At 36.1% G+C, this 14,662-nt stretch overlaps 1 protein-coding gene across 3 annotated transcripts; it reads left to right on the forward strand.

Moving 5' to 3' along the window:
* The first annotated feature begins 2,173 nt into the window (after positions 1–2,173).
* Positions 2,174–9,261, forward strand: spata18 (spermatogenesis associated 18). Of its 3 annotated transcripts, none has more exons than XR_014603418.1 (12): positions 2,174–2,315; positions 3,354–3,459; positions 3,610–3,725; positions 3,876–3,994; positions 4,293–4,388; positions 4,556–4,690; positions 4,775–5,006; positions 5,259–5,417; positions 5,575–5,750; positions 5,981–6,104; positions 6,356–7,079; positions 7,222–9,261. XR_014603418.1 is itself a non-coding variant. In XM_084091295.1 (12 exons), exons 1-12 carry the CDS (start codon positions 2,229–2,231, stop codon positions 9,041–9,043), a joined length of 1,464 nt encoding a protein of 487 aa, XP_083947421.1. In that variant the 5' UTR covers positions 2,174–2,228; the 3' UTR covers positions 9,044–9,175. The 3 variants fall into 3 exon arrangements, 2 of the variants coding, with proteins under 2 accessions (XP_083947421.1, XP_083947420.1); XM_084091295.1 differs by having other exon boundaries at positions 6,356–6,421; positions 8,996–9,175; XM_084091294.1 differs by having other exon boundaries at positions 6,356–6,421; positions 7,222–7,380.
* Positions 9,262–14,662: the final 5,401 nt, after the last annotated feature.

The following is a 14,662-nucleotide window of genomic DNA, read 5'->3' on the forward strand; positions in this document are numbered from 1 at the left end:
TGTAATAAATGTATAATATCACAATGTATTATTACACTGTAATAAAGGTATAATAACATAATGTATTATTACACTGTAATAAAGGTATAATAACACAATGTATTATTACATTGTAATAAATGTATAATAACACAATGTATTATTACACTGTAATAAAGGAATAATTTCACAATGCATTATTACACTGTAAAAAAGGTATAATTTCACAATGCATTATTACACTGTAATAAAGTTATAATTACACAATGTATTATTACATCTATCTATAAATTACAGAAACGTGTGTGTGTGTATGTCTGTTAACCACATATCTCTCGAACCGTTAGTCCGATGGATTTCAAACTCGACAGGTGTCTCGCTACGGGCACGAGTAAGTGCAGTGCCAAGTTTGACGTTGTTTGCATGAGAAATGCTAAAGATGTCGTTAAATATATCATTTTTAAAAGGTTGTGGTTTAAAAATAAACATTCTGACATTAGAGGGTTGTATCGGTCAAAGAAGCCCCAAGAAGGTTGTGGTTTAAAAATAAACATTCTGACATAAACACTCTGTCAGCTACACTGTTTACTTCTGAATATTATAGTTTGGTTCCTTCTGAATATTATAGTTTTCTTTACCAAGAAACCAGCAATTACTAAAAACACACACAAAAACTGATTTTGCACGGGCACTTTGCACTGCTCCCTGAATCGACGGATGTGGATGTAATTCATTGTGGATGTAATTCATATTCATTTGTGGATGTAAACTGAATCTATAAGTCAGCTATGCTGTTTACTTCTGTAATTTATAGATAGATTCTGGTGCGCTTAACGTTATCGCTACTGTGTAATAGTAGCCTATGCTATTCACCAACTAAACATATCCTATTCAATGCGATCACAGTCTCTTTCACGGGCATCATTTGTAGTCCTCAGATCCTCTTCCAAGTTGTTGAACCATCTTTTCTTTGGTCGCCCTCTCCTCCTTGCCCCGTGCACATGGCCGAATAGAGCGACATTTGGAAGTCGTTCTGTTTTCATTCGGACCACGTGTCCAAAGTATCCAAGCCTCTTTTTCTGAATTCGCTGTACCACATCGATTTCCATCCCTAATTCTCTTCTAATGTCGATGTTTCTTATTCGGTCTCTTCTTGTCACCCCTAATTGTAAATGTCCTAATTGAACTGGACCTTATAGTTAACAAGAGTAATAAAGAAAAAAAAAAAAATCTAGCTATCTACAATCCTTGCTTAACCTAAGACCTGTCTGTGAAACCGGGTATATAAAGTAAAGGGTTTTCTACTTTTAACCATGTGGGAGTCCTCCTTTGATGTGTGGCCACACCCACCAGTGTCATATTGCATCAACCAAAACTATTTTATCATAGAAATACTATCTCTTTAATTAAAGGTCATTGTCATGCTCTGAAAGTGTAAACCCACTGAGCACAACAATCAAACTTAAACTGCATTCACCCTATATGCAATTTTACATGTAATTTTTTAAAATATGAACTATTTTAATTTTCAAACAAAATATGTTTACTGTAAAATATTATTAAAGTTATGTAGTATATGCATTGCTTTAATATTTTTTTAAGTTTTTAAGTGATCAGTTAGGCTATGTGTACATTGAGGTGTTTTTTTATATTATTATTTATTATTATTATTATTATTATATAATAGGCCTATGTTTATGTTAGTGTTTTGTGTCTTATGTTACTAGGTCACAGTTGCTGGATATCTCAATTTTATCAATAGCTGCAATGCATTGTCTAAAATAATTTTGGTTTTTTTAATGGCGTATTATGTCACGTGGTATAAAGTTAAATAACGGAAAATCAATTAAGGCATTACACCTGCTCTTCAAGAGAATGTAAAAAAAAAAAGAAAAGAAAAAAGATCTTCCTGCACTGGACATCTGACACCCACTTAACAGATCACTCTGAGAACTGAGCTGCAACTTCAGAGAGACTGAGTAACATAATAGATGTTTAAAAAAAACCCAGCTCATATATGGTCCGGGCTGTCCATGTACAGCTTGTCCTTATACAGCTATATTTCCTCAAACTGAGATGTCTAGCAAACCGTTGCTACAACTAAAAGCGCGTCCATGGTTTCGCTAAAAGTCAAGGGTGTGAATGGTGGGCTTTTACTAGCAGTATAAAAACAAAAGCGCGCACCCGCGCTGCTGGATTAAGTGCACTGGGACGTCCTGAAGCAGGATTACAGCAGCAGATCTGCAGCTATGGCTGACACTTTACGAAGACTGGTGAACTCATCTCCGTACAGTGTTTTGCAAGACAAACTGGAAGCTTGGTACAAAGACTACCATGTAAGTCATCATCATTACTTCAAACTGCACTTAGTCTGCAGATCACATGTAACCGCTAGAGTAACGTTAGTTTACAATAGTTGCCAGGCTTTACATTGTTTAGGCACTTATGTGTGATATCGTGCATACATTCAGGAGTCACTGATTCCAGATTGGGATATTTGAGATTCTGTCTGGACTGGAGGCTAAATGCATATGGAAGTTTTCACTAAATGCATATAAACTATTTAAATGGATGGCTTTATGGGTGGGGTTTAGCATAACTCAATATGCACAGCAACCTACAGTTGTTAGACGGTCATAGTATCTGTAGTAGCCTAGCATCCTGAATGTATATGCTCAATGTGCTTCTATGTAGCAACGGATATGAGCAATATTTGCTTTATAGCATTTAGCTTTTGCAGCAAAGTTTGGTTTCTATGGACGCTCGTTGTCAGGACAACGGCGACTCCATTCCTGGGCAGTTCTGATAGGCTGAGAGGCAACGTGCGCGCTCCCGTCGGACTTGTGTTTTTGAATGGAGGAACTCGTCGTTTTTGCTCTTTTCTTATTAAGTGGAATTTACAGTATAGTCGTCGAAAATTATTAGGAATGAGGAATTCGAAGCACACGTTTATGGGTCAGTCTTCTAATCTATTAAGTTATTCTTCAAAAATGTCTGTGATAAACATGTTTTCAGTTTCTGAATTAAAGTAACCTAATTTAAATATTTTTGCGCGTCAAAAATTTCTATTTGGTGTCTCTCAAATCTTTAAGAAATGTAGTATCATAATCTTTTACTATTTACTAAGCTATTATGTTGTCAATTTTAAGCTACAAATATAAAATATATATATATAAAATATATATATAATCTATATATGTTTTCATGCTACCTGAGCAGGAAGTGCAATATCCGATTCAGCACATTGTTGCAGTTCAGGGGTGCAAAGGTGCCATTTCAAAGGTGCTGCTTAACTTCTCGCTGTTATACCTGATGTTGCATACTACCTAGCCATGTCTTATCTCATTACATAATTTGGTCATATTTTCTCTCAGGTGTTCTCTTGTGACCAGAACCTGAATAGGTGCTGTGAGCTGGTGGAGCTCACCTCTAAAATTCAGGGTCAATTGTTCACCATACTCAATCTTACAGCACAAGAGGGTAACAAACGGATTCACTCCTCTATTTACTTTCAGTATTTATGTACAATATTTAGTCTCATTTAGCTCTAGCATGTACCATAACCATTCCCTCTAGCTGACTGTTCAACATTAATGTTCAATCAGATTCTATGTCCTCGTTCTTCTTCAGGAGGACATTATTCAGGGGTCGACACACTAAAATCTCGCCTTTTACCATGGCTTGGCTCTTGCTTCACCATTGCAGCTTCGTCTGTCTCCACAGATACCAGCCTTAGCCTCATTCAGGTGAGCTGGACATCCAGAATCATCTACAGCTGTCTTTAAATGGTTCCACATGCCTGTTTCATGAGTGAAATAATGAGTGACTCTTCCACTTGCCCATATACATGTGTATCTCTGTGTTGGCGCTTATATACTTTTGTATGTGCCGATTAGGAATCTGTGGAGAAAGATCGTAAGATTCGTGAACTGTCCTCATTTCATGAGAGTGACATGCTGAAAATAGAAGACCGGCTGTCTTCTACACGTATGGAGTTGGATTCAGTTAAACAGGAGTCAGTATCATAAGTCTAAACTAGATTGGAATTAAATAGATCTTATTGTGAAGTATGGAAATCATCTATTTGAAGTTTTTTTAAAAAATCCTTTATTTCCACTGGGGAAAAAAAATGCTTTTTTCTGTTTATAGAAATTTCATCATTTCTAATTTAGGTGAACTATCCATTAAACATAAAAAGATATTAATTTATCCTTATAGGCAATACATCTAAATACAGAAAGGTTCACCTTTTACATTTTACACTTTATACAAATAAATCATAATAATTGATTGTGTTATTTATTTGTTTCCAGGCTTGCTGATACCCAGATTGAACTGGATTCCACAAAGAATAAATCTGCAACTACCCTGTTAGCCACAGAAGATGAAATACTACATCTAAAGGCAGAGTGAGTCAGAGATGGTGAACTTTACTGAAATTTCTATTTATATCTTTGTGTGTTGAACATTTAGACAGTATGAGCTGTATGACTGCTGAGTGTCCACTTGTGTACTAGAAAGTGAAATGTTTGAGAATTGAATATTCATATTATGTTAAATAATGGAATTGTGTCAGGTTGCGAGTTGCTCAAGATCAGGTTGATCTATATAAGAGAAAGCTGGATAAACTTGATGACTATGAGAGGCAGGTCAGAATCCTACGAGATGAGGTCTCGTTCCTCACCGCTGAAAAAACTGTTCTACAGGAGAGGTACAGTTGACATAAAAAACACCTCGTTGCTCAGTGCAAATGAGACTTAAGTAAGCCTTACTTACTCTTTTAACTCACTTCCAGATTGGTCAGGAGCCGTTCACCTAGTCCTCTTCCAAGGCGGAGTCGCTCGGTTAGCCCTGTGAGAGGCGAGTCTCCTACACGCGCCCAGCTCACTAGTTCCTCTCGGCATGCTCGGATGATCTCCCGTTTCTCAGACCTGTATGCCACAGAGAGGCTGGATTCCCAAAGTGTACTGCGCAGATACATTGACGACCTGGAAACAGTCCAGAGGATACTTTTTATCGCTGTTGTGGTAAGAATGGCTTTGGTTATCAATTATGATCCTGAGATAATCACTAATGTAGGCTAGTAATAATGTCATGGTCGTAGAACATATTAAAGAAATAATACTTAATTTGATTTTGAACTAATCTAATCCAAAATGAAAGAAAAATTATATTTCTCTGGAATATTTCTCTGGAATTTTTTGGAAATAAAAATTATTATATTATATTATATAGCAGCAGATGCTGTGTTGTAATTAATAATTTGTATTGTCCAACAGGAATCATTTCAGGCTGCTAAACTGGCCTATCGGCAGTTTAAAGGACGTGTGAGGAAGACACTTTCCTCTACTCATATTGGTCCTGAGAGTCTGGAGGATGCAGTGGTGGATTACATTGTGAGAAATCTGGACCTGTATGATGTGCAGACCAGCGTTAATGTACGTTTGACCACCCTTTTTGTGATTAAGTATAGCAACCCTGATATTCCTAATAAACACAAACATTTTTTTTTGGCCTAATCGCTTTCATACGTCAGAAATGACTTTTCTCTTTTTATTTTGAATTGTTGAAATTGTAAAATTTCCATCTGTTTAGGACGTGATCAACGCAATGAACGTAAACCCACGCATCTCTTTCCCTCCGGAGGTGGACTTTGTTCTGATCAGCAGCTTCATTAGGGAAGCATGTCGAATAGCATTTGCCATGCAAACTCTTGACCCACCACTGGACCTGGCCTTCAGCTCAGATGGTGAACTGTACAGTGATGTTAAGTGAGTGGAGCTCATAAATCAGACACACTCACACATACACAGCAACACGTCTCAAGGGTCTTGAGATGCATCTTTAAAAGTTGAACTCACATTGTCAGTGCACAAAACAGTGCACATTTTTTTAAGGTGCATGTTAGACTGAGACTTTTGTCAATGCTTCACGAGAAGAAAAAACATATTGAGACACACACACACAGTGGCTTACCCATCACACTTTCTCTTCCTCTCAGGTACAGGCGCAGTTTTGACTCTGAGTTCACCGCTCCACTGGTGGCGTTTCACGTGTGGCCTGCACTGTTGGAGGGAGACACTGTCATACTGAAGGGAGAGGCGGTCACTAGGAGAGGAGCTCTGGTATGTGGAGGCCATTTGGAGAAAATCAATCAAAATAGCATTCATACTAGTCATGACATACTCATACTGCATTGAAAAGGAGAAAAGTAGGGGAAGAAAAGTTTTTGTGGATATTTTTGATAATGCTTTTTAATAAGTTTTATGCATTATTGTTAAAGAATTATAAAATAATTGATATACTGTAGATAGATCTAAAATGATTAAATATTAAAATGTTTAAGTTTGTGTGGGATGTATATGTTTTTCTCTAGTGGAGAAGCAGGAGTCGTAGTTCCAGTCCTGTTCGCTCTCGTTCAGGAAGCCCCAGCCGCACATTTGTGAGTTTCTACTGAACGTTTGACTCTTCCAATTCTCAAGGGATAGTCCACCTAAAATTTGTAATTCTATCATCATTTCTCACCCACACATCTGAAACCTGTATGATTTTCTTTTCTCTTTGGAACACAAAAGGAGTCATTTATAGCAGAATTTCTAAGCTGCATTTTCTATACAATGAAAGTGAATGGTGGCCATGGCTTTCAAAAAAATGTTTTTTGAATCAGTCCGTTCATCACACAAAGCTGTCATATGGCTTCAGAAGAGTTGGAATATAGTGCACAACTTACACTCACTGGCCACTTTATTAGGTACACCTTGCTAATAAAGTGGCCGGTGAGTGTATCTGAACCATTTTTGTAGTACTTTTATGGTGCGTTTTTGCTCTTTGGAGCTTGAAAACTCCTGGTACTCATTCAGTTTCATTGTTTGAAAGAGAACAGCTCAGACGTTCTGCTACTTCTTTTGGACTCTCAGAAGAAAGTTAAATCATACAGGCTTAGAATGCAAGTAAATGATGACAGAACTGTGAACTATTCCTTAAACATTTCCAAAACAAGGATGGTCCACAATGTAGTTTATTGTCCACAATTCATATTAGTTTAACAATTAAGTTTTCTTCATATCTCTCTTGCACATGCTTCCTCACCGAGTCTGAGGGTTAGTACAATTTTGTTACAAATTCTTCCATTCTTCTCTGTGGATTTCTCAAAAACAATTATTTCTGGTTTTTAATAAGAGGCATTTTGCCAGCTGCTCTGTGAGTGATTTTAAGCTATATCCTTCTCTCTCTGTCTGTCAGATGCCCAGTCGTAGTCGAAGCCCTTCCCCCTGGACTTCTCTCAAGTAGTCGACTTTAAAGTTTGATACCTGACCTCACTTCACTGGAAACAGGACCAAACAAAAGCAGAATGATCAAAACATAAAAATATTTTTTTCAGCTTTAATGTATTCTTTTCTATGTGTGGGATGAACTAGAAACTAAAGTGGAAAACAATTACCTTTACAAATGACTCAATACTTATGAAGAATGGAGTCATTTGTCATGTTTAAACAGAAAAGCACTATTTACAAGAGAAAATCCTCCAGAGGATAGAGCAGAGCAAAACAAAACACCGGTCAAGAATTAGAAGTATAAAACGAGAATTTTTAAAGAGAAATGTCGGAGGATCTCGATATAAGAAAAGAGGAGCTTGAGTTTGTTTTCCAGGCCTGTTTGTTTGATTTGTGAGAAGCGTTTAAGATTACGCTACTCCTACATCCTACGCCATACATCGCGTCAGGGGTTGCTCTTTTGGTGTAAGTCAACTTGCGTAGGCCGTCTGCAGGAAGCTAGTTAGTTTAGTTGCTAAAGTTTTAAATATGGATATTTTTCTTACAAAAACCCATCGCTTTGCTATAGAAGGCCTTTTTTTAACGCCCCGGAGCCATATGGATTACTTTTATGATGAATGGATGCGCTTTTTTGGACTTCAAAATCAGGACCACCATTCAGGAGAGTGGATAGAAAGCTTGGAAGAGCCAGGATATTTTTTAATATAACTCTGATTGTGTTTAGAAGCTAGTCATATACACCTAGGATGGCTTGAGGGTGAATAAACTATGGGATAATACATTTTTTTGGATGAACTATCCCTTTAAAGGGACTTTGATTATAATGATCTGTGAAGAGATAAGCTCCCTAAACCTTAACATTTTACTTAATGAGTCTAATAAGACCATTGCACATTACACATTCAAAAGTTTTTGGTCAGTAAGATTTTTTTTAATTAATATTTTTATTCAGCAAGGATGCATTAAATTGATTAAAAGTTACAGTGAAGACATGTATGTTATTTTGAACTATCAAAGAATCATTAAAAATGTATTACAGTTTCCACAAAAATATTAAGCAGCTCAACTGTTTTCAACACTGATAATAGTAATAAATGTTTCTTGAGCAGCAAATCAGCATATTAGAATGATTTCTGAAGGATCATGTGCCACTGAAGACTCAAGATATGATGCTGAAAATTCAGATTTGTCATCAAGGAATAAATTACATTTTAAAATACATGAAAACAGACAGTTTTATTAAATCGTATTTTAGTTTGACAACATCACTGTTTTTACTGTATTTGTATCACATCAATGCAGCCTTGGATAGCATAAGAGAATTCTTTCAAAAACATTTTAGAAAAATTACAGACACTAAACTTTTAAACAATAGAGTTTGAAGCAAGATATACTTGTTAAGGTGCTCTGTTTGTCTGTGATAACTGGACAAGTCATTTAAGGTGCTATTCTTTCTATTTTTTGTATGCAGATTTTTCATATATTAATGTGATTTGGATTTTTATCACTACAGTAGGAATTAGGATCAAAGAGAAAATCTGTTGTCTTCTAGGTTACACCTGCACACCAGCACTTTTAAGAAAACTAATGGGCTCTTTTGTAATGATATCTGTATCTGTCATCTGTATATGTCATCACTCTAAATATAAGTGCTGTTTGTGAAGTTTTTCTACTGAACTGTCATAATTTTTTTCTTCTAGTACATAATCTGTAGACACTAAAACATTTTTTTTTTTTTACAGACTATTGAATGCATTTCCACTTTGAGGCCAGTGCAAATGTCAGTTTAATTATTTCCTAATTTTGGTGCTAATTTTTTTTTCAACTTCAGTACTAAAGAATGGTCTGTGTACTGCAGTGTTTTGGATTTGTGGAATTCTAAGCTGTTCAAAACCTCAATTTCATAGTTTTAAGGTACTTAGTCTATTCTGCTAATTTGTTAATGAGGTATTTATCATGGAATGTACTTTTTCTGTTATATCAAATCATTTATTAAATTTGTTTTGACAAACAAAAAAGGTGTGAGAGTGAATCACCAGGAACATACCTATAACTTATGGCTTAAGTTTATTGTTTAAGGGAAATTTAGTTTATTTTCATACAGTAAAATAATTTGTCTATCTGAGTGTTCAAATAAAACACAAAAATGTCTCAAGCAGTGGTCATACCATTAATCGAATATTACTTAGTTTTCCTTGAGCAATAATGATATATATAAAGGACGTCTAAAAGTTGCATACGTTATAAATGACGTCATTATAACGTGAGCACAAAGGACACCTATACTGTAGTTCAAACACTACTCTGTCTGTACTCTCTTCCACGTGTCACCGCTAGAGGTCACTCACATCCTTCTACTGAGGAAGATATTGATTGTTGCTGAATTCGGAACCGCACACCAGTAAAATCGTACTACTTTTACCATATCTTTCAATAGCAGAAATAGTAAGAGTATACTAGTATGCGGTTCTGAAAGCACGTGTTTTGGTTCTGGGCGCACTCAGTAATTTCTCCATAATTACTGAAGTTTTTTACACGTAAATGAATAGTTCTTTTGGAAAATCAATTTAAAAAATAATGTACACTCGGGACCACATCAATACCACCCCCCCACCCCCCCCCCCCACACACACACAAAACAGTGTTATTTTAGTATTATTTATATTATAGTGTTTATTAATATTTTTGAATTAGCTTTTCATTTTATATTTTTATATTTTGCTTTAATTTATTTTCATTTCTCTTTTTTTCACTTAAATATTTTTTTTCAGTTAGTTGCCAGTTCAACATTTGTTGAAGTGTAAGTTTTTCATCTAATATTTATATTTCATTTTATTTCAGCTTTATTTCAATTTACTAAAATGATTAGTTATAGTTAACATAACACCACTGAATAAAAGCTGTTTTATTTTACAAGTGAGTCACCTATGGGCCATGATGAGAGAATCATTCAAATAATACTGACTCTGTAACCCTCTGTTATAGGCATTTTTTTTAGAATAAATGAAGCAATGACATGGGTAATAATACTGTAATTATAAAGTAATTGCAAGATAGACAGCACAGCATGGACAAAACATTACTGATACCTTTAAGTATTTTCCCATAGGAATCCCATAGTATTTCCCATAAGGAAGAATTAAAAAAACAGTACAGTTTTCAAGAGTAGAGACATGGAGTTAAATAAATAGGCAGGCTATATATGGTTACAGAAGAGTGGATTTATTGAGAGGTACACACACACACACACACACACACACAGTAGTTTTAGCTACCAGTCATGTTGCATATCCGTTAGCTGACTGCAAATAAAAGCTGCATTATAGTTGCCATGGCATTGGATATCCTCCTGCTGTTGAGACAGGATGAGAGAACAGCAAGCAATATCATTGCAGAATGACTGCAAGGCCAAATCATACCAACAAATTATAAAGCAGGGGCAATGTAATATGGGAAGGAACAGCATGAATACTCAGGGGCTTGTCCATTTTCCTGAAATAAACATGCTGTATTTTGCTCTATGTCCTAGAAATACCTGGAGTTATTTTGAGCGCAGTTGCTGCCTGATCTGGACTGTCGTCTGTTTCTCTGATTGTATTAAAGCAGACTGAGATCTGAGACCTCCAGCTGACCAAGGTTAGAAGAAGTCTAAAGCCTGCATGCATAAAGAGCAGCATATATGCTAAAACGCTCTTCATCATTCAAAGTCTCACTGGTTTGGATAAACACCGGAAGATTTTAAATACAAAAATAGCAACTGCAGCATACAGGACAAACTAAGTGAATCCTTTGGATTTCTGCCTTTGGATATACAGTAGGCTAGGGCTATATATCTTCACAGACAAGGTTTGAATACTATATCATTGGCTGTTTCTTATGTTAACTTTAAAACCATGCTAACTTCTTTTGCTTTATCAAGTTCATTTGGGGATTGGTAATAAAGCACTGGGAACAATATGGGTTACTACAGTAAATCAGTTTGAGCCACTAGGTGGAGATCTTTCTTTAAGGCTGAGAAACTCTTTAGCAGTGCATGAACCTTGAGAGTCAAGCTTACAGAATGAGATGGAAATAGACATAGAATTATGATAAATAATAGGTTGTGTGCTCTGTAAAGCAAAAGAACAAGAAATAGAAGGGTGGAGAGGGAATGAAAGTTTGAGGCTTTTCCTTGAGTCTTCAAGTTAAAGGCCCATCAGCAGTTACAGATGAATGTGAGATTGTAAATGAATTAGAGGCTCATCCTCAAACTGACTGAGAATGACAGAGAGACTTCAAAAAAGATAAACAGTATGAATCTTTTGAATAATATCTTCTAGTTTCTAGTCACTCTACAATATTATATGTGGTGTTGCTTTCAAACACTGCACACTAGATTGTAGCTAATTGTGTTTTCAGAATGCTGGACAGTTTTCATTGCTTGCTTGCCCAAGTTCATTAAGCCTTGATGGTGATGCCAGCAATAGTGTGGAATCATTGTTCACAACTGCTGATTAACCCCAGGAAATTGCCACATGCCAATGAGGAGAATTGTTCAGTCAGGCTTGGCAACATCTCTTGGGATTTTGCCTAGAGAGAGACTTAGAGAAAGAGAATATCAGGAAGACTGATGCAGTAACGCTTCAGGGTGAGTAAGAGGGCACAGAACATGCATTTACTGAAGAAACAAGCTAAGAGTTCCTCCTCTGCTAATATAGACCTTTAGCATTATCAGTCTAACCTAGAATCAAGCAATGATTTCAAAGACCATGCATTGCATGTTTGAAATAGCAAACTAGCATTCTACTGTAGTATATACAGTATGTATACAGGGCTGAGTAAACTCAATTTTAACCCAAACAGTTCACTTAACCTTTTTTCTATTAAGTACAATGAGATTTGAGTTAATATGATGTTTATAATATCAAATTGTATACGTTAGCTTAGTCAACATTTCAGTTAAATTGAAATTAACATGTACTGTATGTGTAATGCAAAATCAAAAATGTAAGTTTCACTAACCCTTACAAAAAATAAGTATACTTCAAGTTCATATATTCATTTTTATTAAGTATATTTTGAGTGTACTTTATGAGTCAGTGTATACAAGTAAATCAATGTACTAGTATTATGCATACTATTTCAACACTACTTGGGACTAAATCATTTATTATTATTATTATTATTATTATTAATAATAATAAAAAAAAACATTTTATTATTTTAAAATAAAAGGAAACAACTCCAGTAAGCGTAGTTCAGTGAGGCAGAGTTCATATCATCCTCTCACATCTGGCTTCTGTTGATCGATTTCAGTAGTTATTTCTGCAGACCCATTAGTCTTACAGATTCATTATATCCAGTGTTGGCCTATTGCTTTAAAAAAAAAGAAAAAAAAATCATGCCTATTAACTGATCTTAAATTGTGACACCAGCAGAGATTGATTTTATGTTATGTTGTTTAACTTGGCAGATTTTCTGTGGGCTTTGGATCATGCATTTGGCTAAATACTTTAGCCTACAAGAAATATGTTTGGAAATATGCTTATGTCTTCTGAAACAAGCCAAAGAGATGTGGGGAAGTGTGGCTGTTAGATGCTCCAAACCACAGTTTATTCTGGAACGGTTTGAAAATGCCGAACATTTCTTAATGTCACAATCCACTGTGGTGTTCAGTAAGATAGATGATCCTTCCCTTGGAGTTAGGTGAGGGCTGTTCTGGTGATCACACTCACCCATGTGCCAGCCTGAAACTTACACTTTTATCTTCTCTTTTATCTTCTCTGTGCCTTTTCCCTGAGGATCCATAGAAATATCCTTCCAGAATGAACGTTTGGGATCTCCATGATGAAAACAGCAGCCCAAAGTATTCCTACACCCAAATATCGGGCAAAATGCTTTAATGGGGTTGGATGGAAAAGCTTGGTGTGGTTTGGTGTGGGTCAGTGGTGTCTGGGCTGATCAGGCCTGGACGGTCTGTTACACATCCAGTGGAATGTTTTTCCAGTGTTGTGCTGTGGTTTGAGAGGCTGGAGAACATAACCGCAGAGACCTCCCACTTGTTCACTGGAGGTAAGCTCTGCAGAGGCCTGTAACTCACTCTGCTTTCCCGACACTGTTGAAGGAGGGGGGTAATATATAAGTGTGTTTAGGGATGTCCTCCCACTACCCTGCATATAACGGTTCAGCCGGGCACCCATCTACAGGACTCTTCCTGCCAAATAGATGAAAGCACTGCACCAGCCTCAAATTTCCAAGTACTAGCGGTCAACTGATTCCAATAACCTGTTATTATAGTTATATTATAGTCCAATAACCTGTTATAAAGCATTGTCTGATTAATTTTTGATTAATCTGACAATCATTTTTAAAATCAGTATATTGCTGAACATGTTACAAATTTCCATACTCTTTCAAGGTGACATATAGAGACTACAAGAGTCTGAACTATAAAAACATTTGTGCAACTTATTATGCAAACTAAAATCCCAATAACTACCAGAAAAATATGACTAAGCAAAAATAACTAACAGCTTAAATTACATCCAATCTGTTCTTTCTCTTTGATTATTTTAACCTGCCAAAAGCAGGTAGATAAATAATGAACACTTTTTCACAACGTATTATAATTTTAAATATAAATTACATTAGTGTTTGCTTCTGAGATGCTCAAAGGTCAGTATGACCTCATGATTGAAGCTTGTTACAGGTAACCTGCGGTGTATGGCTGGTCAGTGGTGTGGTAACAGTGGACACCGTTTTAAGCAGGAGAGCTGGATGTTTGTGGTTCAGCATGTGATAAATCCATTCAGATCTGAGGCCAAGTGCAGCATTCAGAGCATCAAAGTCTTTAAAGATCTACAGTCACCTCTTAAAACACAAGTTAATGGCCACTTGAGACACATTTCCTGCCTTTGGAGTGGCCTCTCAGCCCTAGAACTTTTTACACATTTTTCACACACGTTTTCTCTTGGTTTGACAACATGATTCTTCCTGATGAAATGGGCCTCTCTGGCCAACATGAGAATAAAATGCGTGATATCATTGATACTTATGATGGACAGTCTCTCTCATTTCCTGTAATTATAATATTATATATTAAAGCAATTTCTGAACTCGTTCAACCTGAAAAATTTTAGTACTCTATCTAACTCTATTTCTACATTATCTCACACTCTCAAAGGGGCATTTGTGAGCTGTGCTAGGTGAGTTGTGTTCTGGCTGGCCATGATGGGATTAACATGTAATTGGGCGTTGACACATTCATATATCATAGACTGACTGCTGATATAACCACAGGTGACTGCACCTCATAATATAAATCACAAGTGATATAAAGATCATGAAGGGAGGAGAGGTAAGAGGAGGGGATAAAGTCAGAATGTTATAGGGCAAAAAGAGGACAAGAGCAGAAAAAACCCTGATAACTA

This window comes from Abramis brama, assembly GCF_963993115.1.
Source record: "Abramis brama genome assembly, chromosome: 18".
NCBI lineage: Eukaryota > Metazoa > Chordata > Actinopteri > Cypriniformes > Leuciscidae > Abramis > Abramis brama.

What these genes read in the sequence shown, in the direction of transcription:
- spata18 (XM_084091295.1), top strand. Translation starts at nt 2,229, where the DNA reads ATGGCTGACACTTTACGAAGACTGGTGAACTCATCTCCGTACAGTGTT. An exon ending in CAATCTTACAGCACAAGAGG is followed by an intron (nt 3,460 to 3,609) that starts GTAACAAACGGA and finishes GTTCTTCTTCAG; the next exon opens with GAGGACATTATTCAGGGGTC. An exon ending in AAAACTGTTCTACAGGAGAG is followed by an intron (nt 4,691 to 4,774) that starts GTACAGTTGACA and finishes ACTCACTTCCAG; the next exon opens with ATTGGTCAGGAGCCGTTCAC.